Source organism: Cebidichthys violaceus, unplaced genomic scaffold, assembly GCF_023349555.1.
Source record: "Cebidichthys violaceus isolate CVI_PGR_0920_01 unplaced genomic scaffold, fCebVio1.0.p SCAF_11, whole genome shotgun sequence".
Lineage (NCBI taxonomy): Eukaryota > Metazoa > Chordata > Actinopteri > Perciformes > Stichaeidae > Cebidichthys > Cebidichthys violaceus.
Window position 1 is genome coordinate 4,387,804 of NW_027176274.1, and position 25,123 is coordinate 4,412,926.

The window sequence follows — 25,123 nt, forward strand, 5'->3', positions numbered from 1 at the left end:
AAGAGGAAGTGAAAAGAAAATAAGCAAAGTCCCACAAAACAATGATTATTGTCACAGCCTGGCTCATAGACTGAAAACAAGAACGGGGAGACAACGAGCCAGAGATGGGCAGTATTTCTATTACTTGTATTTCAAATACGTATTTCAATTACTTTTGAGTATTTTGTAATTTGTATTTGATAAGGCCGATAAAAAATCTAACGTAATTTGTAACAAAATAATTTAGAGTGGAGTAATTTTGTATTTAAAATACTCAAAATACTTTCTCCACGAATCAAAAAACAGTTCACGAGTTCAGCCTTCAGAGCTTCAAGTTCAACGGATTGTCTCTCAAGGTACATATGTTATCTGAGTGTGAAAAATGTCAACTAGCTTGATGTATAATTTATGTCTGGGTCTGGCTACATAGCCTATTGTATATACATGGTGATGGTTATAATATCAAACTAGCGATCGATGCTAACATGCTAATGATACTAGCATGCTGTCTAGGCTAGTGCATAGCCAGTGTTTAGCAAGTTAACTTATCAGTGGAGTAGCTAGCTATAGGAAGAGGGAGATTGGGAGCTTGTATGTTCATGATAACCTTATCAAGAGACTTCTGACCATCTAATCTCGCACTGTATTACAAGTGATGCTGTATCTTCTCAATGTGAATGTCATAATGCCATATCAATTACTGGCAGATACTATAGTTCACAGTTAGCCAGGCTATGACAGTAGATGTCCATTTGTTAAAAAAAACATTAAAATCCAATTTATTTGATTTAAAAGGCATATTTTGAAAGTATTGTTAGTTTTATTATTTCATACATTCTACAGTTGGCCAGGTGGACAAAATGTATCAGTACAGTCATTTATTTAGGCTCTTTACCTGTGTACAACTGGTTTTAATTGCTTTTATAGTATACATAGGCCTACTGTGTGATGTTATTCATATGTGATGAATATTTTCTTGTTGATACAAAGCCAACGTTTATGGGCTGTTAAGTCCCATTAATACAAATATATCTATACACAATCAATCAAGTTGTTGTCTTTTAATAGCTTTGCTTAGTTACACTGACATTCTGTGACTGATCTTCCTTTTTGTGGCGTTCACCAGAGCTTTGTCTACATTACATACATATATATATATATATATATATATATATATATATATATATATATATATATATATATATATATATATATATATATATACATGTATATATATATATATATGTATATATATATATAGAGCCCAAACCTGAATGCTCTGCTATTCCAAATTGTGAGAAAACAGAAAATCCAGAAAAAAGTATTTCCTATATTTTAAATACAAAATACATGTATTGTATTTTGTTACATTTTCTGGCACCAGTATTTTGTATTTTATTTTAATACATTTATTTGAGGGGTATTTTGTATTTTGTATCAAAATACATTTTGATGTATTTTTGCACATCTCTGCGACAAGCTAGCAGCCAAAAGGAAACAATTTATTTGTCTCGTCAAACACAGATAGCACAATGTTCCCAGCAGACAGCACCAACGGTCGTGAGCCCGTCAACAGCGATCTTCCCTCCAACCCCTCGCTGCCACCTGAACAGGGTATTTGTAAGGCCCCCAGCCACACCGGCACAGGTGCTGCTCATCCGGCTGACGAGCCTCCAATCACCACCTGCAACACAGGAAACAAAACGCGGGCACCCAGTGCATGATAGGAGGAGGGTCGTCACATTATCCGGAGTCAAACTCTGAGCAGGCAAATTCCACTGGGAATATCACTCCCTCTGTCTTCCTGTGGTTATATGAAAGCCCGCCTGCAAACGCAACTTCCTGCTGAACTTAAACACATACACACACACTCACACGCACACACACATATAAGCTATACCTCTTAACAACACCTGCTCTAGCTCTTACAACGAGCAAGCTTGCACTACAGAAAGGAGGCAATGAGCAGAGGGGAGTGGTTTCCTGCACTGGGACTGGTGGCCTGGCTGTGCTGCCTCAGTCCGGGTCCCGTTCAAGGGGGGAAGGTGCTGGTTATGCCTGTGGATGGGAGTCACTGGCTTAGCATGGAGGTACTGGTGAAGGAGCTTAGCCAAAGGGGCCATGAGGCTGTTGTGCTGGTGCCTGAAACCAGCCTGTTGATCCATGGCTCAGAGAGCTACAAGACTGAGATCTACCAAGTGCCCTACACCAAAGCTGAACTGGATGCACTACTCGACCTGCTGAGAGAAGGACTTTTCCTCAAGCCACCAGACATCGCAGATATATTTCTCAACATGCAGCGTTTGATTAACTTTACAACGATGCAGGTGAAAGGCTGCGAGAGTTTACTGAACAACCAGCCTCTAATGAGTCAACTGAAGGGAGGGGGCTTCGATCTTGTGCTTACAGACCCCTTCCTTCCCTGTGGCTCCATCCTGGCTCACATCTTTTCCATTCCAGCAGTTTATTTCCTGCATGGACTTCCATGTGAGCTGGATACAAAGGCTAACCAGTGCCCCTCTCCTCCTTCCTACGTTCCTGTGTACTACTCTGGTAATACAGACGTCATGACCTTCCCACAGAGAGTCAAAAACATGGTGATGTCCATTTTGGAGTCCTACGTGTGCAAAATAATGTATGCCAACTTTGACGATCTGGTCAGCAGGTACCTAGGAGACAACATGACCTACAGGGGCATTATTAGTAATGGCGCAATCTGGCTTCTCAGATATGACTTTGCTTTCGAATGGCCCAGACCTCAGTTGCCAAACATGGTTTTTATTGGAGGGATCAATTGTGGACAGAAAGCTCCTCTGCCAGCGGTGAGTATTCAAAGAATGTATGTCAGAGTAAACAAGCGTGCGTCACATCTGGATTCACTTAAGGCAAACTGTATACATGCTCTTTGTTGAGTCAGGCAAAAGCAAACCCCTAAGACGCTGATGTAATGAAAATGACACACACAAAATCATAAGTTAGTGCTACCAGGTGCTGAAAATATAGTAAAGATTTTTTTGGGCTGTTTATCATAATTGACCAACAACTGTCTCACTACATTGTGAAAGAACGGGTTTGTCTGCTCACATGGAAGATTCAGTGTGTGGAATGTGAGCAAGGGAAAGCAGATTTATAGATTATGGCAAGCTAAGAAAAGAAGTGAGGGGCCCTGTTATGTTAACAGGAATCAAATACTCAAGCAATAACAGAGGGTCGGTTGAAATAAGCACAATCAAGATTATGCTCCTAATAATATTTAATTGGTGCTGTTTACGATGTTGATCGAGTTAATTCCTTTCAATATACTTTAATGCATTGCAGCAGCTTTTGGTCGTTGCCCACTAGATCGTACTTAACACGTTTTTAAAAAAAAATGTTGTGTCTTTTCCAACCCCCTGCAGGACTTGGAGGAGTTTGTGAATGGCTCAGGAGACGACGGCTTTATCGTCTTTACCCTGGGCTCGATGGTGTCCAACATGCCCGAGCAGAAGGCTAAACAGTTCATTGACGCCTTTCGGCAAATTCCTCAAAGGGTAACAATAACCATTTACTGAGATTCAATCCAATAACCTGCATTAGTCTATGAATGAAAAAAAAAGTGCTGCAGTGGTTGGCACCATCAGGACATGTATTATTTCTGTTTCAGGTTGTTTGGAGATACACTGGAGTCTTATCTGACGATGTACCTAAGAACGTGAGACTTATGAAGTGGTTACCTCAGAATGATCTCCTAGGTGTGTTTAGTTTTACCCCAGACAGTGTTATGTATTAAAACATGCCATCGTGTATGTAAACTAATCAATGCATGTTAAACATTACCTGCATTTTGGACTGGACCTAAAATAGTTTCTGTGCTCCTCAGCCCATCCCAAAGCTAAAGCCTTCATCACTCACGGAGGTACCCATGGTATCTATGAGAGTATCTGCAACGCTGTACCCATGTTGATGTTTCCACTCTTTGGGGACCAGGGGGAGAACGTACATCGCATGGTGTCCCGAGGTGTTGCAGAGAAACTCACAATGTGTGATGTGACAACTGAAACCCTATTGGCTGCACTTAATAGAATCATCAATGACAAAAGGTAAGACAAGTGCATGTCAATTAAAGACAATAGTCACTCATTTGTATATATAAATCATGAAACTCACTGTGAAAGAAAAGACTACACATTTTTGTGTTTACATTCAGTGTAACTCAACAAAACACATGTGCATCCATGAGCTCAAAGACATGTGTTAAGTGCATTTACTTCCTCATAAAAGCCAAAAGTACTTTAAATCCAGCATTGTTCCATCCATGTTTACTAGCATTAAGTTTTCTTCTTCTTTGATGTTGCTAGCGCATTTCTGCGTACCTTGGCGCATTACCACCACCCATATTACAATGTATAGTGTGAAACCATTGGCAGGACTTTGTACCACATCACACGGGTGACTGTGGCTAAGTGGAGAGCAGGGCCGCCTTTCAATCAGAGGGTCTGCGGTTCGATCTCCGCCTCCAGCTAGTCTCATGTCTGCGTGTCCTTGAGCAAGACACTTAAACCCAAAATTGCTCCCGTAGCTGCGTCTACGGTAGATAGATTGTACTGAATTGTAAGTCGCTTTGGATAAAAGCGTCTGCTAAATGACTGTAATGTGTGTCCTTCTGTGTGCACCAGATAAACTAAACAGAAATAACAACTCCATATGGCCACTAGAGGTCTAAAACAACACAGAATTTATTTTTACTCCGATGAAATTTTGAAAACCCTATTAACAGACGAAAATAGACAAATTTGACAATATATACTTCACACTGTAGTATGTAAAAGAATATGTTTAATTTTGATAATTTGTCCATCAAGTCCCTGCACACCCATGGTCCACCCACACAGGTGTTATCACATACTTGGCCTTAGACTTCTTATCTGGACTGTGTAGGCATGTACAGGGAGTGCTTGATTGACATCTCCCTCACTCCTCTGTTTGTTATATGCACTCTTAAAGGCACCTGTGAAGTGTTCTTGTTTGTGTGTGTAGAACACATTGTCTGTACTAGATTTAACAAATGTGTTCCTTCCTCATGACACATTTGCAAAGCCTATTTTTCAAAAATGTTTTGAAGAAGTTCAGTTTTTACACCCATGTTTGCTTTCTATGTTTGTTGATGCCTTGCATGAAACCGTGCTTGTACATCCACACTCATGCTACAAACAAAACAAACACACCAAATGTGCACCATGTGACCTGCAGCCATGTGTGCATACAGTGTCTTTGTGTGCATGCACAAGATAAACAAAGTGGGAGTCCACCCATAGAAAAAAGTCGCTCCATAATGCTTCTAGTAGCTAAAAGAGTTACCAATTTGCTTCTTCTGTTGTTGTTGTTAGAAGGTAAGCCATCTTGTTTATTTGCAGTGTATTCTATCTTTAGACTGACATAAATGTTTTGCATCGGATTTTACACATTTTAAGTTTCAGCAGTGTTTTAGGAAATAGTTGTGCTATAGCCCTTGAGGATATACGGTAGACCTTTTGATGAACAGAACTGGAGATCATCCCATTAACTCAAAATATGACTTTTCCCCAGTTACAAAGAGAAGATGGTGACGCTGTCTCAGGTACACTTGGACCGTCCTGTTGAGCCTTTGGACCTGGCTGTCTTCTGGACCGAGTTCGTCATAAGACACAAAGGAGCTGCACATTTAAGGATAGCTGCACATGACTTAAACTGGATTCAGTACCATAGCCTGGATGTCTTCGGCTTGTTTTTCATCATTCTCGTCACTGTTCTGTGGGTGACAGTCAAATGTTGCTCACGCTGCACCCGCATGTGTTTCAGAAGGGGCACACCAAAGAAAAAGCGAGAGTAGTTTCTAATTCATCTAATTCATTTGTTCAATGAGTTCTGTAATGAAATACAAATTGGAGTTTGAAAAAACATGCAGGTTGTTTGTATTTGAGTGTGTGTGTGTGTGTGTGTGTGTGTGTGTGTGTGTGTGTGTGCGTGTGTGTGAGGGTGAGTGTGTGTGTGTGTGTGTGTGTGTGTGTGTGTGTGTGTGTGTGTGTGTGTGTGTGTGTGTGTGTGTGTGTGTGTGTGTGTGTGTGTGTGTGTGTGTGTGTTTGGTGATTGTTTTGATGATTTTATCTGTAATCATTTTTTATAACAGGCTACACAAAAAAAACTAATTTGGAATAAATACACTTTAGACTGTTGTGATTTTGGGCAATACGAATAAAGTTGAATGACATAGACACTACTTTACTTTGAAGTTTCTCCAGGTGGACTGTCCAGCACTGTGATTGTGGGGTAAATGGTTTTACAGGCTGCAGGAGCTAACTTTGGTTATTGAGTGGGTGGAATGATTTACTGACATATCACTAACAACAGTAGCTAATAGCTTAATTCATACATTGATTTGCTGATGAATTTCATGAATGTGATTTGAAGTTGGCTCTTGAATGAGATTTTGAAGGGCTTTTATTTTGAAATGCTACATCAGAATGTCCTTGTTTCCTCTGAGTGACACCTTGAGGTGGCCTGCTATTAATTTGAAGTAAAATGATGTTGTAACTATCCACAATTTCCTCTAACATCAAATCTGAAATTAGACTTTTGAGTATTTTGTAATTTGTATTTGATAAGGCCGATAAAAAATCTAACGTAATTTGTAACAAAATACTTTAGAGTGGAGTAATTTTGTATTTAAAATACTCAAAATACTTTCTCCACAAATCAAAAAACAGTTCACGAGTTCAGCCTTCAGAGTTTCAAGTTCAACGGATTGTCTCTCAAGGTACATATGTTATCTGAGTGTGACAGATGTCAACTAGCTTGATGTATAATTTATGTCTGGGTCTGGCTACATAGCCTATTGTATATACATGGTGATGGTTATAATATCAAAGTAGCGATCGATGCTAACATGCTAATGATACTAGCATGCTGTCTAGGCTAGTGCATAGCCAGTGTTTAGCAAGTTAACTTATCAGTGGAGTAGCTAGCTGTAGGAAGAGGGCGATTGGGATCTTGTATGTTCATGAGAACCTTATCAAGAGACTTCTGACCATCTAATCTCGCACTGTATTACAAGTGATGCTGTATCTTCTCAATGTGAATGTCATAATGCCATATCAATTACTGGCAGATACTATAGTTCACAGTTAGCCAGGCTATGACAGTAGATGTCCATTTGTTAAAAAAAACATTAAAATCCAATTTACTTGATTTAAAAGGCATATTATGAAAGTATTCTTAGTTTTATTATTTCATACATTCTACAGTTGGCCGGGTGGACAAAATGTATCAGTACAGTCATTTATTTAGGCTCTTTACCTGTGTACAACTGGTTTTAATTGCTTTTATAGTATACATAGGCCTACTGTGTGATGTTATTCATATGTGATGAATATTTTCTTGTTGATACAAAGCCAACGTTTATGGGCTGTTAAGTCCCATTAATACAAATATATCTATACACAATCAATCAAGTTGTTGTCTTTTAATAGCTTTGCTTAGTTACACTGACATTCTGTGACTGATCTTCCTTTTTGTGGGGTTCACCAGAGCTTTGTGTACATTATATATATATATACATATATATATATATATATATATATATATATATATATATATATGTATATATATATATATATATATATACATATATATATATATATATATATATATATATATACATATATATATACATATATATATATATATATATATATATATATATATATATATAGAGAGAGCCCAAACCTGAATGCTCTGCTATTCCAAATTGTGAGAAAACAGAAAATCCAGAAAAAATTATTTCCTATATCTTACCAGATACACCCGAGGGTCCCCCATTTGGACGCAGAGTACATCAAAACTTAGAGAGTTTTGTGTTAAAAGTAACTGGCAGAGAACCCACGAAGAACGAATATAGTGATGTTATAGTTCTGCAGAAACCTCAGCGTCCTGGGAACAACATGAACTAGGTCACTTCTACATGAGACAAACACATCTCCCATCAGCCAAGCAAACAAATAACAAAATATCATAAATCATACTCGATATGACTGGGACAGACCGGAGAAAAAGGCTGCTACACTCCGTTAGCAACGTGCTACCTACGAACATGCAGCATGAAAAAGCACGAGCGCCTGACGGAGATTACGGACATAGTTTCCATTTCTCTCCCCGGTAAACCATCGCAGAGATATTCAGCTTCGAACACAAAAAGTCACACAGCTTTCATCGAATATTGTACTTACTTTTGGTCGAATCTCAGCGAAAAAATGGAATATCTCCGTACTTCCAACGCATGTTTGTCCAGCTGCTGGTGCTCCGTGTGAATCCGTTCGATTCGTGTCTCTCCGACACTCCTCGGATTCTTGGGAGGGTTGGAAGCTCAGCAAATCAGATTTCAGAGCTGGACCTTTTTGAGCTTTATTGGCTAATAGTGCTGTCAATCATCTAGCTTTCAATTCCAGGCAATTCTATTGGCTCCTACGGTTCGAAGGATGTCTCAATGGTGAAAATCGGAGAAGGGGGGGCTGAGATACAGCCCTGAACAGAGAGTCTGAAGCAGGATTTGACCTTAAACTAAATAACTAAAAAGGGCATAGAAAGAGCTTAAAACACTCAAAAAAGGTCCAATCTTCGGTCTATTGATTCAATGAACATCATGAGTGATACATAGAAGTGATATAGAGTGTTTTTGAATTTTAAAAATACTTTTTTATTCAAATATTGGAGTATTTGATCAGTTTTCTAATTTGAAATGTTCTATATTTCATAAATGTTTCACTGTATCTATGTATAGCTGTGTATATAGAGCCTATATCAGTTGTTCTAAGAGCCCAGCATATTAAAAGTCTTGGATACCCATACTTTCCAAAAAACAATACCCTAAAAGTGCTGTTTTTCAAGATCGAGCTTTTGAGTTTTCCAAGTTCTGCTGTGTTCCATCCTTATCTTATGTGAACCAGTAACATGTATTCTGATAGTTCCATGATTTTTCTCATCTCAAAAATATATATATTTTTTTTTTTATACAATTAATTAGGTATTTCTTATCTTTATTCGAGCTGAGGCCTGCAAATAGGTCTCGTTTTTATACAAAATACATGTATTGTATTTTGTTACATTTTCTGGCACCAGTATTTTGTATTTTATTTTAATACATTTATTTGAGGGGTATTTTGTATTTTGTATCAAAATACATGTTGATGTATTTTTGCCCATCTCTGCAACAAGCTAGTGGCCAAAAGGAAACAATTTATTTGTCTCGCCAAACACAGATAGCACAATGTTCCCAGCAGACAGCGCCAACGGTCGTGAGCCCGTCAACAGCGATCTTCCCTCCAACCCCTCGCTGCCACCTGAACAGGGTATTTGTAAGGCCCCCCAGCCAGTGTGACGGGAGTGGGTGAACAAAAAGAGTTGAAAAGAGTTCATATGCAATGGACCATTATAGGCATGCACGTCTGTGTTTTCCAGGGGGAGGAGAGAAGGAGCAGCCAAAGTAACCAATCAACAGGCAGTAAGAGCTGCAGACTTGCACAGCCACCATGACTTGCAAGTCTTAATGAACGTTAAAGTCCACTGCTGGTGAAATGAAATAAGAATAAAAAGAGAAATTGCAGTTAAGGTAAATAGAATGAAGGTAATCATTTTTACTACTGATATCTCAAAAGACGCTCAACTTATTTTTGTTAACATATTTCATTTTTGGGATGAATTGTTGCTATAATGCTTAGACTGCACTATTTCACATGCTATAACAACAAAACGGAATCACAACGTACAATATAAAAGTTAAAAGTTGCACTATGTCACAATATATTGAATGTTGTGACACACAAAGACATGACCCAAAAAAGAGGAAGTGTAAAGAAAATAAACAAAGTCCCACAAAAGAATGATTATCCGGAGTCAAACTCTGAGCAGGCAAATTCCACTGGGAATATCACTCCCTCTGTCTTCCTGTGGTTATATGAAAGCCCGCCTGCAAACGCAACTTCCTGCTGAACTTAGACACATACACACACACACACACACACATAGAAGCTGTACCTCTTAAAAACAGCTGCCACTACCTCTTACAATGAGCAAGCTTGCACTACAGAAAGGAGGCAATGAGCAGCGGGGAGTGGTTTCCTGCACTGGGACTGGTGGCCTGGCTGTGCTGCCTCAGTCCGGGTCTCGTTCAAGGGGGGAAGGTGCTGGTTATGCCTGTGGATGGGAGTCACTGGCTTAGCATGAAGATACTGGTGAAGGAGCTTAGCCAAAGGGGCCATGAGGCTGTTGTGCTGGTGCCTGAAACCAGCCTGTTGATCCATGGCTCAGAGAGCTACAAGACTGAGATCTACCAAGTGCCCTACACCAAAGCTGAACTGGATGCACTATTCGACCAGCTGAAGGATGGAGTTTTCCTCAAGCCACCAGACATCACAGATATGTTTGTCGACCTGCAGCGGTTGATTAACTTTACAACGATGCAGGTGAAAGGCTGCGAGAGTTTACTGAACAACCAGCCTCTAATGAGTCAACTGAAGGGAGGGGGCTTCGATCTTGTGCTTACAGACCCCTTCCTTCCCTGTGGCTCCATCCTGGCTCACATCTTTTCCATTCCTGCAGTTTATTTCCTGCGTGGACTTCCATGTGAGCTGGATATAAAGGCTAACCAGTGCCCCTCTCCTCCTTCCTACGTTCCTGTGTACTACTCTGGGAATACAGATGTCATGACCTTCCCACAGAGAGTCAAAAACATGGTGATGTCCATTTTGGAGTCCTACGTGTGCAAAATAATGTATGCCAACTTTGACGATCTGGTCAGCAGGTACCTAGGAGACAACATGACCTACAGGGGCATTATTAGCAATGGCGCAATCTGGCTTCTCAGATATGACTTTGCTTTCGAATGGCCCAGACCTCAGTTGCCAAACATGGTTTTTATTGGAGGGATCAATTGTGGACAGAAAGCTCCTCTGCCAGCGGTGAGTATTCAAAGAATGTATGTCAGAGTAAATAAGCGTGCGTCACATCTGGATTCACTTAAGGCAAACTGTATACATGCTCTTTGTTGAGTCAGGCAAAAGCAAACCCCTAAGACGCTGATGAAATGAAAATGACACACACAAAATCATAACTTAGTGCTACTAGGTGCTGAAAATATAGTAAAGATTTTTTTGGGCTGTTTATCATAATTGACCAACAATTGTCTCACTACATTGTGAAAGAACGGGTTTGTCTGCTCACATGGAAGATTCAGTGTGTGGAATGTGAGCAAGGGAAAGCACAATCAAGATTATCCTCCTAATAATATTTAATTGGTGCTGTTTACGATGTTGAATGAGTTAAAGTAATGCATCACAGCAGCTTTTGGTCGTTGCCCACTAGATCGTACTTAACACGTTTTAAAAACAATTTTTTGTGTCTTTTCCAACCCCCTGCAGGACTTGGAGGAGTTTGTGAATGGCTCAGGAGACGACGGCTTTATCGTCTTTACCCTGGGCTCGATGGTGTCCAACATGCCCGAGCAGAAGGCTAAACAGTTCATTGACGCCTTTCGGCAAATTCCTCAAAGGGTAACAATAACCATTACAGATTAAATCACTTTACTGACATTCAATCCAATAACCTGCTTTAGTCTATGAATGAAAAAAAAAGTGCTGCAGTGGTTGGCACCATCAGGACATGTATTATTTCTGTTTCAGGTTGTTTGGAGATACACTGGAGTCTTATCTGACGATGTACCTAAGAACGTGAGACTTATGAAGTGGTTACCTCAGAATGATCTCCTAGGTGTGTTTAGTTTTACCCCAGACAGTGTTATGTATTAAAACATGCCATCGTGTATGTAAACTAATCAATGCATGTTAAACATTACCTGCATTTTGGACTGGACCTAAAATAGTTTCTGTGCTCCTCAGCCCATCCCAAAGTTAAAGCCTTCATCACTCACGGAGGTACCCATGGTATCTATGAGAGTATCTGCAACGCTGTACCCATGTTGATGTTTCCACTCTTTGGGGACCAGGGGGAGAACGTACATCGCATGGTGTCCCGAGGTGTTGCAGAGAAACTCACAATGTGTGATGTGACAACTGAAACCCTATTGGCTGCACTTAATAGAATCATCAATGACAAAAGGTAAGACAAGTGCATGTCAATTAAAGACAATAGTCACTCATTTGTATATATAAATCATGAAACTCACTGTGAAAGAAAAGACTACACATTTTTGTGTTTACATTCAGTGTAACTCAACAAAACACATGTGCATCCATGAGCTCAAAGACATGTGTTAAGTGCATTTACTTCCTCATAAAAGCCAAAAGTACTTTAAATCCAGCATTGTTCCATCCATGTTTACTAGCATTAAGTTTTCTTCTTCTTTGATGTTGCTAGCGCATTTCTGCGTACCTTGGCGCATTACCACCACCCATATTACAATGTATAGTGTGAAACCATTGGCAGGACTTTGTACCACATCACACGGGTGACTGTGGCTAAGTGGAGAGCAGGGCCGCCTTTCAATCAGAGGGTCTGCGGTTCGATCTCCGCCTCCAGCTAGTCTCATGTCTGCGTGTCCTTGAGCAAGACACTTAAACCCAAAATTGCTCCCGTAGCTGCGTCTACGGTAGATAGATTGTACTGAATTGTAAGTCGCTTTGGATAAAAGCGTCTGCTAAATGACTGTAATGTGTGTCCTTCTGTGTGCACCAGATAAACTAAACAGAAATAACAACTCCATATGGCCACTAGAGGTCTAAAACAACGCAGAATTTATTTTTACTCCGATGAAATTTTGAAAACCCTATTAACAGACGAAAATAGACAAATTTGACAATATATACTTCACACTGTAGTATGTAAAAGAATATGTTTAATTTTGATAATTTGTCCATCAAGTCCCTGCACACCCATGGTCCACCCACACAGGTGTTATCACATACTTGGCCTTAGACTTCTTATCTGGACTGTGTAGGCATGTACAGGGAGTGCTTGATTGACATCTCCCTCACTCCTCTGTTTGTTATATGCACTCTTAAAGGCACCTGTGAAGTGTTCTTGTTTGTGTGTGTAGAACACATTGTCTGTACTAGATTTAACAAATGTGTTCCTTCCTCATGACACATTTGCAAAGCCTATTTTTCAAAAATGTTTTGAAGAAGTTCAGTTTTTACACCCATGTTTGCTTTCTATGTTTGTTGATGCCTTGCATGAAACCGTGCTTGTACATCCACACTCATGCTACAAACAAAACAAACACACCAAATGTGCACCATGTGACCTGCAGCCATGTGTGCATACAGTGTCTTTGTGTGCATGCAGAAGATAAACAAAGTGGGAGTCCACCCATAGAAAAAAGTCGCTCCATAATGCTTCTAGTAGCTAAAAGAGTTACCAATTTGCTTCTTCTGTTGTTGTTGTTGTTAGAAGGTAAGCCATCTTGTTTATTTGCAGTGTATTCTATCTTTAGACTGACATAAATGTTTTGCATCGGATTTTACACATTTTAAGTTTCAGCAGTGTTTTAGGAAATAGTTGTGCTATAGCCCTTGAGGATATACGGTAGACCTTTTGATGAACAGAACTGGAGATCATCCCATTAACTCAAAATATGACTTTTCCCCAGTTACAAAGAGAAGATGGTGACGCTGTCTCAGGTACACTTGGACCGTCCTGTTGAGCCTTTGGACCTGGCTGTCTTCTGGACCGAGTTCGTCATAAGACACAAAGGAGCTGCACATTTAAGGATAGCTGCACATGACTTAAACTGGATTCAGTACCATAGCCTGGATGTCTTCGGCTTGTTTTTCATCATTCTCGTCACTGTTCTGTGGGTGACAGTCAAATGCTGCTCACGCTGCACCCGCATGTGTTTCAGAAGGGGCACACCAAAGAAAAAGCGAGAGTAGTTTGTAATTCATCTAATTCATTTGTTCAATGAGTTCTGTAATGAAATACAAATTGGAGTTTGAAAAAACATGCAGGTTGTTTGTATTTGAGTGTGTGTGTGTGTGTGTGTGTGTGTGTGTGTGTGTGTGTGTGTGTGTGTGCGTGTGTATGAGGGTGAGTGTGTGTGTGTGTGTGTGTGTGGGGGGGGGGGGGGGGTGATTGTTTTGATGATTTTATCTGTAATCATTTTTTATAACAGGCTACACAAAAAAAACTAATTTGGAATAAATACACTTTAGACTGTTGTGATTTTGGGCAATACGAATAAAGTTGAATGACATAGACACTACTTTACTTTGAAGTTTCTCCAGGTGGACTGTCCAGCACTGTGATTGTGGGGTAAATGGTTTTACAGGCTGCAGGAGCTAACTTTGGTTATTGAGTGGGTGGAATGATTTACTGACATATCACTAACAACAGTAGCTAATAGCTTAATTCATACATTGATTTGCTGATGAATTTCGTGAATGTGATTTGAAGTTGGCTCTTGAATGAGATTTTGAAGGGCTTTTATTTTGAAATGCTACATCAGAATGTCCTTGTTTCCTCTGAGTGACACCTTGAGGTGGCCTGCTATTAATTTGAAGTAAAATGATGTTGTAACTATCCACAATTTCCTCTAACATCAAATCTGAAATTAGACTTTTGAGTATTTTGTAATTTGTATTTGATAAGGCCGATAAAAAATCTAACGTAATTTGTAACAAAATACTTTAGAGTGGAGTAATTTTGTATTTAAAATACTCAAAATACTTTCTCCACAAATCAAAAAACAGTTCACGAGTTCAGCCTTCAGAGTTTCAAGTTCAACGGATTGTCTCTCAAGGTACATATGTTATCTGAGTGTGACAGATGTCAACTAGCTTGATGTATAATTTATGTCTGGGTCTGGCTACATAGCCTATTGTATATACATGGTGATGGTTATAATATCAAAGTAGCGATCGATGCTAACATGCTAATGACGCTAGCATGCTGTCTAGGCTAGTGCATAGCCAGTGTTTAGCAAGTTAACTTATCAGTGGAGTAGCTAGCTGTAGGAAGAGGGCGATTGGGATCTTGTATGTTCATGATAACCTTATCAAGAGACTTCTGACCATCTAATCTCGCACTGTATTACAAGTGATGCTGTATCTTCTCAATGTGAATGTCATAATGCCATATCAATTACTGGCAGATACTATAGTTCACAGTTAGCCAGGCTATGACAGTAGATGTCCATTTGTTAAAAAAAACATTAAAATCCAATTTACTTGATTTAAAAGGCATATTATGAAAGTATTCTTAGTTTTATTATTTCATACATTCTACAGTTGGCCGGGTGGACAAAATGTATCAGTACAGTCATTTATTTAGGCTCTTTACCTGTGTACAACTGGTTTTAATTGCTTTTATAGTATACATAGGCCTACTGTGTGATGTTATTCATATGTGATGAATATTTTCTTGTTGATACAAAGCCAACGTTTATGGGCTGTTAAGTCCCATTAATACAAATATATCTATACACAATCAATCAAGTTGTTGTCTTTTAATAGCTTTGCTTAGTTACACTGACATTCTGTGACTGATCTTCCTTTTTGTGGGGTTCACCAGAGCTTTGTGTACATTATATATATATATACATGTATATATATATATACATATATATATATATATATATATATATATATATATATATATATATATATATATATACATGTATATATATAAATATGTATATATATATATATATATATATATACATGTATATATAAATATGTATATATATATATACATATATATATACATGTATATATATAAAGATGTATATATATATATATATATATATGTATATATATATATATATAGAGCCCAAACCTGAATGCTCTGCTATTCCAAATTGTGAGAAAACAGAAAATCCAGAAAAAATTATTTCCTATATCTTAAATACAAAATACATGTATTGTATTTTGTTACATTTTCTGGCACCAGTATTTTGTATTTTATTTTAATACATTTATTTGAGGGGTATTTTGTATTTTGTATCAAAATACATGTTGATGTATTTTTGCCCATCTCTGCAACAAGCTAGTGGCCAAAAGGAAACAATTTATTTGTCTCGCCAAACACAGATAGCACAATGTTCCCAGCAGACAGCGCCAACGGTCGTGAGCCCGTCAACAGCGATCTTCCCTCCAACCCCTCGCTGCCACCTGAACAGGGTATTTGTAAGGCCCCCCAGCCAGTGTGACGGGAGTGGGTGAACAAAAAGAGTTGAAAAGAGTTCATATGCAATGGACCATTATAGGCACGCACGTCTGTGTTTTCCAGGGGGAGGAGAGAAGGAGCAGCCAAAGTAACCAATCAACAGGCAGTAAGAGCTGCAGACTTGCACAGCCACCATGACTTGCAAGTCTTAATGAACGTTAAAGTCCACTGCTGGTGAAATGAAATAAGAATAAAAAGAGAAATTGCAGTTAAGGTAAATAGAATGAAGGTAATCATTTTTACTACTGATATCTCAAAAGACGCTCAACTTATTTCTGTTAACATATTTCATTTTTGGGATGAATTGTTGCTATAATGCTTAGACTGCACTATTTCACATGCTATAACAACAAAACGGAATCACAATGTACAATATAAAAGTTAAAAGTTGCACTATGTCACAATATATTGAATGTTGTGACACACAAAGACATGACCCGAAAAAGAGGAAGTGTAAAGAAAATAAACAAAGTCCCACAAAAGAATGATTATCCGGAGTCAAACTCTGAGCAGGCAAATTCCACTGGGAATATCACTCCCTCTGTCTTCCTGTGGTTATATGAAAGCCCGCCTGCAAACGCAACTTCCTGCTGAACTTAGACACATACACACACACACACACACACACACACACACACACACACACACACACACACACACATAGAAGCTGTACCTCTTAAAAACAGCTGCCACTACCTCTTACAATGAGCAAGCTTGCACTACAGAAAGGAGGCAATGAGCAGCGGGGAGTGGTTTCCTGCACTGGGACTGGTGGCCTGGCTGTGCTGCCTCAGTCCGGGTCTCGTTCAAGGGGGGAAGGTGCTGGTTATGCCTGTGGATGGGAGTCACTGGCTTAGCATGAAGATACTGGTGAAGGAGCTTAGCCAAAGGGGCCATGAGGCTGTTGTGCTGGTGCCTGAAACCAGCCTGTTGATCCATGGCTCAGAGAGCTACAAGACTGAGATCTACCAAGTGCCCTACACCAAAGCTGAACTGGATGCACTATTCGACCTGCTGAAGGATGGAGTTTTCCTCAAGCCACCAGACATCACAGATATGTTTGTCGACCTGCAGCGGTTGATTAACTTTACATCGATGCAGGTGAAAGGCTGCGAGAGTTTACTGAACAACCAGCCTCTAATGAGTCAACTGAAGGGAGGGGGCTTCGATCTTGTGCTTACAGACCCCTTCCTTCCCTGTGGCTCCATCCTGGCTCACATCTTTTCCATTCCTGCAGTTTATTTCCTGAATGGACTTCCATGTGAGCTGGATATAAAGGCTAACCAGTGCCCCTCTCCTCCTTCCTACGTTCCTGTGTCCTACTCTGGTAATACAGACGTCATGACCTTCCCACAGAGAGTCAAAAACATGGTGATGTCCATTTTGGAGTCCTACGTGTGCAAAATAATGTATGCCAACTTTGACGATCTGGTCAGCAGGTACCTAGGAGACAACATGACCTACAGGGGCATTATTAGCAATGGCGCAATCTGGCTTCTCAGATATGACTTTGCTTTCGAATGGCCCAGACCTCAGTTGCCAAACATGGTTTTTATTGGAGGGATCAATTGTGGACAGAAAGCTCCTCTGCCAGCGGTGAGTATTCAAAGAATGTATGTCAAAGTAAATAAGCGTGCGTCACATCTGGATTCACTTAAGGCAAACTGTATACATGCTCTTTGTTGAGTCAGGCAAAAGCAAACCCCTAAGACGCTGATGTAATGAAAATGACACACACAAAATCATAACTTAGTGCTACCAGGTGCTGAAAATATAGTAAAGATTTTTTTGGGCTGTTTATCATAATTGACCAACAATTGTCTCACTACATTGTGAAAGAACGGGTTTGTCTGCTCACATGGAAGATTCAGTGTGTGGAATGTGAGCAAGGGAAAGCACAATCAAGATTATGCTCCTAATAATATTTAATTGGTGCTGTTTACGATGTTGAATGAGTTAATTCCTTTCATTATACTTTAAAGTAATGCATTACAGCAGCTTTTGGTCGTTTCCCACTAGATCGTACTTAACACATTTTTAAAAACAATTTTTTGTGTCTTTTCCAACCCCCTGCAGGACTTGGAGGAGTTTGTGAATGGCTCAGGAGACGACGGCTTTATCGTCTTTACCCTGGGCTCGATGGTGTCCAACATGCCCGAGCAGAAGGCTAAACAGTTCATTGACGCCTTTCGGCAAATTCCTCAAAGGGTAACAATAACCATTTACTGAGATTCAATCCAATAACCTGCATTAGTCTGTGAATGAAAAAAAAGTGCTGCAGTGGTTGGCACCATCAGGACATGTATTATTTCTGTTTCAGGTTGTTTGGAGATACACTGGAGTCTTATCTGACGATGTACCTAAGAACGTGAGACTTATGAAGTGGTTACCTCAGAATGATCTCCTAGGTGTGTTTAGTTTTACCCCAGACAGTGTTATGTATTAAAACATGCCATCGTGTATGTAAACTAATCAATGCATGTTAAACATTACCTGCATTTTGGACTGGACCTAAAATAGTTTCTGTGCTCCTCAGCCCATCCCAAAGCTAAAGCCTTCATCACTCACGGAGGTACCCATGGTATCTATGAGAGTATCTGCAACGCTGTACCCATGTTGATGTTTCCACTCTTTGGGGACCAGGGGGAGAACGTACATCGCATGGTGTCCCGAGGTGTTGCAGAGAAACTCACAATGTGTGATGTGACAACTGAAACCCTATTGGCTGCACTTAATAGAATCATCAATGACAAAAGGTAAGACAAGTGCATGTCAATTAAAGACAATAGTCACTCATTTGTATATATAAATCATGAAACTCACTGTGAAAGAAAAGACTACACATTTTTGTGTTTACATTCAGTGTAACTCAACAAAACACATGTGCATCCATGAGCTCAAAGACATGTGTTAAGTGCATTTACTTCCTCATAAAAGCCAAAAGTACTTTAAATGCAGCATTGTTCCATCCATGTTTACTAGCATTAAGTTTTCTTCTTCTTTGATGTTGCTAGCGCATTTCTGCGTACCTTGGCGCATTACCACCACCCATATTACAATGTATAGTGTGAAACCATTGGCAGGACTTTGTACCACATCACACGGGTGACTGTGGCTAAGTGGAGAGCAGGGCCGCCTTTCAATCAGAGGGTCTGCGGTTCGATCTCCGCCTCCAGCTAGTCTCATGTCTGCGTGTCCTTGAGCAAGACACTTAAACCCAAAATTGCTCCCGTAGCTGCGTCTACGGTAGATAGATTGTACTGAATTGTAAGTCGCTTTGGATAAAAGCGTCTGCTAAATGACTGTAATGTGTGTCCTTCTGTGTGCACCAGATAAACTAAACAGAAATAACAACTCCATATGGCCACTAGAGGTCTAAAACAACACAGAATTTATTTTTACTCCGATGAAATTTTGAAAACCCTATTAACAGACGAAAATAGACAAATTTGACAATATATACTTCACACTGTAGTATGTAAAAGAATATGTTTAATTTTCATAATTTGTCCATCAAGTCCCTGCACACCCATGGTCCACCCACACAGGTGTTATCACATACTTGGCCTTAGACTTCTTATCTGGACTGTGTAGGCATGTACAGGGAGTGCTTGATTGACATCTCCCTCACTCCTCTGTTTGTTATATGCACTCTTAAAGGCACCTGTGAAGTGTTCTTGTTTGTGTGTGTAGAACACATTGTCTGTACTAGATTTAACAAATGTGTTCCTTCCTCATGACACATTTGCAAAGCCTATTTTTCAAAAATGTTTTGAAGAAGTTCAGTTTTTACACCCATGTTTGCTTTCTATGTTTGTTGATGCCTTGCATGAAACCGTGCTTGTACATCCACACTCATGCTACAAACAAAACAAACACACCAAATGTGCACCATGTGACCTGCAGCCATGTGTGCATACAGTGTCTTTGTGTGCATGCACAAGATAAACAAAGTGGGAGTCCACCCATAGAAAAAAGTCGCTCCATAATGCTTCTAGTAGCTAAAAGAGTTACCAATTTGCTTCTTCTGTTGTTGTTGTTAGAAGGTAAGCCATCTTGTTTATTTGCAGTGTATTCTATCTTTAGACTGACATAAATGTTTTGCATCGGATTTTACACATTTTAAGTTTCAGCAGTGTTTTAGGAAATAGTTGTGCTATAGCCCTTGAGGATATACGGTAGACCTTTTGATGAACAGAACTGGAGATCATCCCATTAACTCAAAATATGACTTTTCCCCAGTTACAAAGAGAAGATGGTGACGCTGTCTCAGGTACACTTGGACCGTCCTGTTGAGCCTTTGGACCTGGCTGTCTTCTGGACCGAGTTCGTCATAAGACACAAAGGAGCTGCACATTTAAGGATAGCTGCACATGACTTAAACTGGATTCAGTACCATAGCCTGGATGTCTTCGGCTTGTTTTTCATCATTCTCGTCACTGTTCTGTGGGTGACAGTCAAATGCTGCTCACGCTGCACCCGCATGTGTTTCAGAAGGGGCACACCAAAGAAAAAGCGAGAGTAGTTTCTAATTCATCTAATTCATTTGTTCAGTGAGTTCTGTAATGAAATACAAATTGGAGGTTAAAAAAACAAAACATGCAGGGTGTGTGTGTGTGTGTGTGTGTGTGTGTGTGTGTGTGTGTGTGTGTGTGTGGGGGGGGTTGATTGTTTTGATGATTTTATCTGTACTAATTTTTTATTAGACAAATTGTCTCATGATATGAAGTTGGCTCGTGAATGAGATTTTGAAGGGCTTTTATTTTGAAATGCTACATCAGAATGTCCTGTTTTTTTCCGAGTGACACCTTGAAGTGGCCTTCTATTAAGCTGAAGTGAAATGATTTTATAACTATGCACCGTTTCCTCTAACATCAAATCTGAACTTAGACAAATTGTCTAAAGTGACACCTTGAGGTGGCCTGCTATTAAACTATTTTGGTGAATGTTTCCGGCTATAGTGTTGAGACTTGTGATGAGTCTGACTGTAGAAAGAGTGGATTTACTTTGATTTTTGACTTTATTGCTGGCTTTGTTGTCATAACAAGCAATCAGCATGTAAAATCCTTCAAGTTTATTTACTTTTTGCACTTTTAACTATTCTACATAAAATAAAATATATGAATACATGAAAATATTTTTTGCAGGATAATCCTCTGGCCTCTATAAAATAAACAATAATAACATATTAAGTGTCATTTACTTGACATCAAAAGCTGAGTTCATAGCTGTTGAAATGAAGAACGACTACCTGATGTCCTCCATGGTTCAATTGCAGATCCTCAGCCATTCATGTTTATGGAAGTTGAGACCAACATCCTGAAATCACATGAGGGTAATTTGATGAGGCTTTGTTCCTTATCAAGATAGCCCCACTTTTCTGTTTCTGTGGCAGCATAGAATGTGTGACACTTTATAACCAATCCTGGTCATTGGACATTACATTAATACTGGAAACATCAAAGCCTGTTTCAGCTCCACCTATTCAAAGGACATCTGAGAGTACCTTGTAAATGCACTTCTGTGGGGTAAAAAAAAAAAGGTGAGGATTGCCGTCAACCCTGTTCAACTAGACAACAATCTGTTCCAGTATCACTTTAACATTGGTCCATTCGGGCCAGAACTTAGATAACCTTAAAAAAAGTACACAATCCAGAAATAGTTGCTAATCTCTTCATTGTAGCGTTAGAGCACAATGAAGAGATTAGCAATCTTCAATCTGTCTCATGCTGCTGTGCCGTGCCACATGTATTGTTAATGTCACTTCCATCTTTAAGGCAAGGCAAGGCAAGTTTTTTTGTATAGCACATTTCAACAACAAGGTAATTCAAAGTGCTTCACATAAAACCATTAAAAGCATCAAAACATAATGCAAAAGAAAAGGAGATTTAAAAACAATTAAGAACATTCATTGAAACATTAAAAACAGTCATTAAAACACTAAAAAGCTAAAAACAGAATACTAGTTGCAGTGCAGTTTAAGAAATAAAATACAGTAGTAGTAAAATGCAGGAAATTGATTAATATCCTTGAATGTGGTTCAATTAAAGGCAGCAGCAAACAGAAAAGTCTTCAGTCTTGATTTAAAGGAGCTTTGTTCCAGATATGTGGAGCAGAAAAACTGAACGTTGCTTCTCCATGTTTAGTTCTGACTCTGGGAACAGAAAGTAGACCGGTCCCAGACCACCTAAGGGGTCGGGATGGTTCATAAGGTAGCAGCAGATCAGAGATGTATTTTGGCCCTAAACCATTCAGTGCTTTATAAACCAACAGCAGGATTTTAAAGTCAATTCTTTGTTGGACAGGAAGCCAGTGCAAAGACCTCAGAACTGGAGTGATGTGATCCACTTTCTTGGTCTTAGTGAGGACTCGAGCTCAGCATTCTGAATCAGCTGCAGCTTTCTGGTTGACTTTTTACAGAGACCTGTAAACACAATGTTACAGTAGTCGAGTCTACAGAAGATAAATGCATGGACAAGTTTTTCCAAATCTTGTTGAGACATAAGTCCTCTAATCCTTGATATATTCTTCAGGTGATAGTAGGCTGATTTTGTGATTGTCTTGATGTGGCTGTTCAGGTTGAGGTCTGAATCCATAACTACACCTAGGTTTCTGGCTTGGTTTGTGGTTTTTAACATCAGTGATTGAAGCTGAGCTCTGACTTTCAATCATTCGTCCGTGGTACCAAAAACAATTACCTCCGTTTTATCTTTGTTTAATTGAAGAAAATTCTGGCACATCCAGTTGTTGATTTGTTCAATGCATTTACCCAGCCCTTGTATGGGATTATAGTCCCCTGGTGATATAGTTATGTAGATTTGTGTGTCGTCTGCATAATTATGATAACACACTTTGTTGTTTTCCATAATCTGAGCTAGTGGAAGCATGTAGATGTTGAACAGAAGAGGCCCCAGTATTGAACCTTGGGGAACACCACATGTCATTTTAGTCAGCTCTGATGTGTAATTAGCTACAGACACAAAGTATTTTCTGTCCGTCAAGTAGGAATCAAACCAGTTAAGTGCTGTGCCAGAGAGTCCCACCCAGATTTTGAGTCTTTCTAGTAGTATGTCATGGTCGACCGTGTCGAATGCACCACTGAGATCCAGTAATACTAAGACTGAAATTCTGCCATTGTCTGTGTTTAAGTGGATGTCGTTGAAAACTCTTAACAAGAGCAGTCTCAGTACTGTGGTGTTGTCGAAAGCCTGACTGGAAGACATCAAAACAGTTATTTACAGCCAAGAAGTTCAGTTTTTCAATTATTTTACTTAGAAATGGGAGGTTTGATATTGGCCTATAATTTTTCATTGTTGCGGAGTCTAAATTAGCCTTCTATAGGAGTGGTTTAATAACTGCAGTTTTTAGGGCTTGTGGGAAGAGACCTGAGAGAAGGGATGTGTTTACAATTTGTAAAAGATCATGCAGTTTGAAATATTTTTGAAAAAGTGTGTTGGTAGAATATCCAAGCAGCAGGAGGATGACTTCAGATGTTGAATAATGTCTTCTAGGCATCTAAGGTCGATTGAATGAAATTGTGTCATGATATTTGAATGGATGTTATTCAGAGATGGGGGACAACACATATCCTGTGGTTGGTGTGGAGGCACTGACTGCTTGTCGAATTTTGTCAGTAAAAAATGAGGCATATTGATTGCATGCCCAGGTGGATTGGAGCTCAGCAGCTACTGACACTGGAGGGTTTGTTAGCCTGTCGACGGTAGCAAATAAGGCGCATGTATTGTTATTGTTTTTTGTTATGATGTCAGAGAAGAAGGACTGCCTTGCATTTCTAAGTTCTAAATTATAATTGCGAAGTCTCTCTTTATAGATGTCACAGTGAACCTGGAGATTTGTTTTTCGCCTCCTGCGTTCAGCTTTCCGACACTCTGTTTTCTCTATTTGGACCAGCGTAGCATTTCTCCAAGGAGATCTTTGCTTACCCGAGACAACCTTCACTTTAGTGGGTGCAATGGCATCAATAACATGTTTAACTTTAGAATTGAAGGTATCTACAAGCTCATTGACTGAGATGCAAGAGAAGGCTGGTGTGGAGGAGTACTTCTGAATAAATAGTTCACTGGTGATTTCAGAGATGTAACAATTTGTAACAACCTTGGTTTGGACATTTGTGTGCAAGGAGATTGCACTCTCAAAGAAAACACAGAAATGATCAGAAAATGCAACATCAGTCACAGCAACCTTGGAAATGTTTACACCTTTGGCGAGTCCAGAGTGTGCCCCCTGTTGTGGGTGGGTCCTGTCACATGCTGAGTCAGATCATAGTTTTCAAGGACACCACATAGTTCTATAGACCCTCTGTCCTGGGGATTATCAACATGGATATTAAAATCGGCAACAATAACAACACAGTCAAAATCAATACAGATTATAGACAGCAGTTCAGTAAACTCATCAAAGGAGGTTGAACAGTATTTAGGTGGTCTGTAAATGTTTAGGAATAGAGCTCGAGTGGATTTCAGAGCCACATATTCAAAAGAATTAAAATGACCAAAGGACATCTGCTTGCATTGAAGAGAATCATTAAATAAAATAGCAACTCCACCTCCTTTCTTATGCGCTCTTGTTTCACTCATGAAACTGAAGTTGTGAGGTGTTGATTCAATAAGAACAGCTGCACTGTTATCTTGGTTTAACCATGTTTCAGTTAAAAACAAAATGTTCAGTTTGTGCCTAACAATAAAATAATTTATTAAAAATGTTTTTCCTGATTAAGACCTGACATTTAATAAAGCTAAGTTTAATGTGGTTAAAGCTTTATTTGCCCAATTTATTTGGACAGGCTGTCGAGGAATGAATGTTAAGTTTGATATGTTTGCAGGTTTACTATTGTTTCCTCGCAGCCTCACCTTTCCCTTTCTATAAACTATCAGGACAGGAATTGAGAGAGTCAGATTGAGAGTCAGAGTCAGTTGCGGGGTGGGGCTGGAACTGTACG

The 25,123-nt window shown here is 39.4% G+C and overlaps 3 protein-coding genes across 3 annotated transcripts; all 3 read left to right on the plus strand.

The window, feature by feature from the left end:
- Positions 1–1,812: 1,812 nt before the first annotated feature.
- Positions 1,813–6,214, plus strand: LOC137892822 (UDP-glucuronosyltransferase-like). Its single transcript, XM_068738212.1, has 5 exons — positions 1,813–2,801; positions 3,378–3,509; positions 3,623–3,710; positions 3,839–4,058; positions 5,545–6,214. The coding sequence occupies exons 1-5, from the start codon at positions 1,941–1,943 to the stop codon at positions 5,825–5,827; spliced, it is 1,584 nt and encodes a 527-aa protein (XP_068594313.1). The 5' UTR covers positions 1,813–1,940; the 3' UTR covers positions 5,828–6,214.
- Positions 6,215–10,001: 3,787 nt separating this feature from the next.
- Positions 10,002–14,022, plus strand: LOC137892829 (UDP-glucuronosyltransferase-like). Its single transcript, XM_068738223.1, has 5 exons — positions 10,002–10,946; positions 11,406–11,537; positions 11,667–11,754; positions 11,883–12,102; positions 13,592–14,022. The coding sequence occupies exons 1-5, from the start codon at positions 10,086–10,088 to the stop codon at positions 13,872–13,874; spliced, it is 1,584 nt and encodes a 527-aa protein (XP_068594324.1). The 5' UTR covers positions 10,002–10,085; the 3' UTR covers positions 13,875–14,022.
- A 2,771-nt stretch (positions 14,023–16,793) lies between these two features.
- LOC137892839 (UDP-glucuronosyltransferase-like) lies at positions 16,794–21,301 on the plus strand. The gene is made up of 5 exons (XM_068738233.1): positions 16,794–17,760; positions 18,241–18,372; positions 18,485–18,572; positions 18,701–18,920; positions 20,407–21,301. The coding sequence occupies exons 1-5, from the start codon at positions 16,900–16,902 to the stop codon at positions 20,687–20,689; spliced, it is 1,584 nt and encodes a 527-aa protein (XP_068594334.1). The 5' UTR covers positions 16,794–16,899; the 3' UTR covers positions 20,690–21,301.
- Positions 21,302–25,123: the final 3,822 nt, after the last annotated feature.

What these genes read in the sequence shown, in the direction of transcription:
- LOC137892829 (XM_068738223.1), top strand. Translation starts at nt 10,086, where the DNA reads ATGAGCAGCGGGGAGTGGTTTCCTGCACTGGGACTGGTGGCCTGGCTG. An exon ending in TTCGGCAAATTCCTCAAAGG is followed by an intron (nt 11,538 to 11,666) that starts GTAACAATAACC and finishes TTTCTGTTTCAG; the next exon opens with GTTGTTTGGAGATACACTGG. An exon ending in AGAATCATCAATGACAAAAG is followed by an intron (nt 12,103 to 13,591) that starts GTAAGACAAGTG and finishes ACTTTTCCCCAG; the next exon opens with TTACAAAGAGAAGATGGTGA.
- LOC137892822 (XM_068738212.1), top strand. Translation starts at nt 1,941, where the DNA reads ATGAGCAGAGGGGAGTGGTTTCCTGCACTGGGACTGGTGGCCTGGCTG. An exon ending in TTCGGCAAATTCCTCAAAGG is followed by an intron (nt 3,510 to 3,622) that starts GTAACAATAACC and finishes TTTCTGTTTCAG; the next exon opens with GTTGTTTGGAGATACACTGG. An exon ending in ACCTCAGAATGATCTCCTAG is followed by an intron (nt 3,711 to 3,838) that starts GTGTGTTTAGTT and finishes TGTGCTCCTCAG; the next exon opens with CCCATCCCAAAGCTAAAGCC.
- LOC137892839 (XM_068738233.1), top strand. Translation starts at nt 16,900, where the DNA reads ATGAGCAGCGGGGAGTGGTTTCCTGCACTGGGACTGGTGGCCTGGCTG. An exon ending in ACCTCAGAATGATCTCCTAG is followed by an intron (nt 18,573 to 18,700) that starts GTGTGTTTAGTT and finishes TGTGCTCCTCAG; the next exon opens with CCCATCCCAAAGCTAAAGCC. An exon ending in AGAATCATCAATGACAAAAG is followed by an intron (nt 18,921 to 20,406) that starts GTAAGACAAGTG and finishes ACTTTTCCCCAG; the next exon opens with TTACAAAGAGAAGATGGTGA.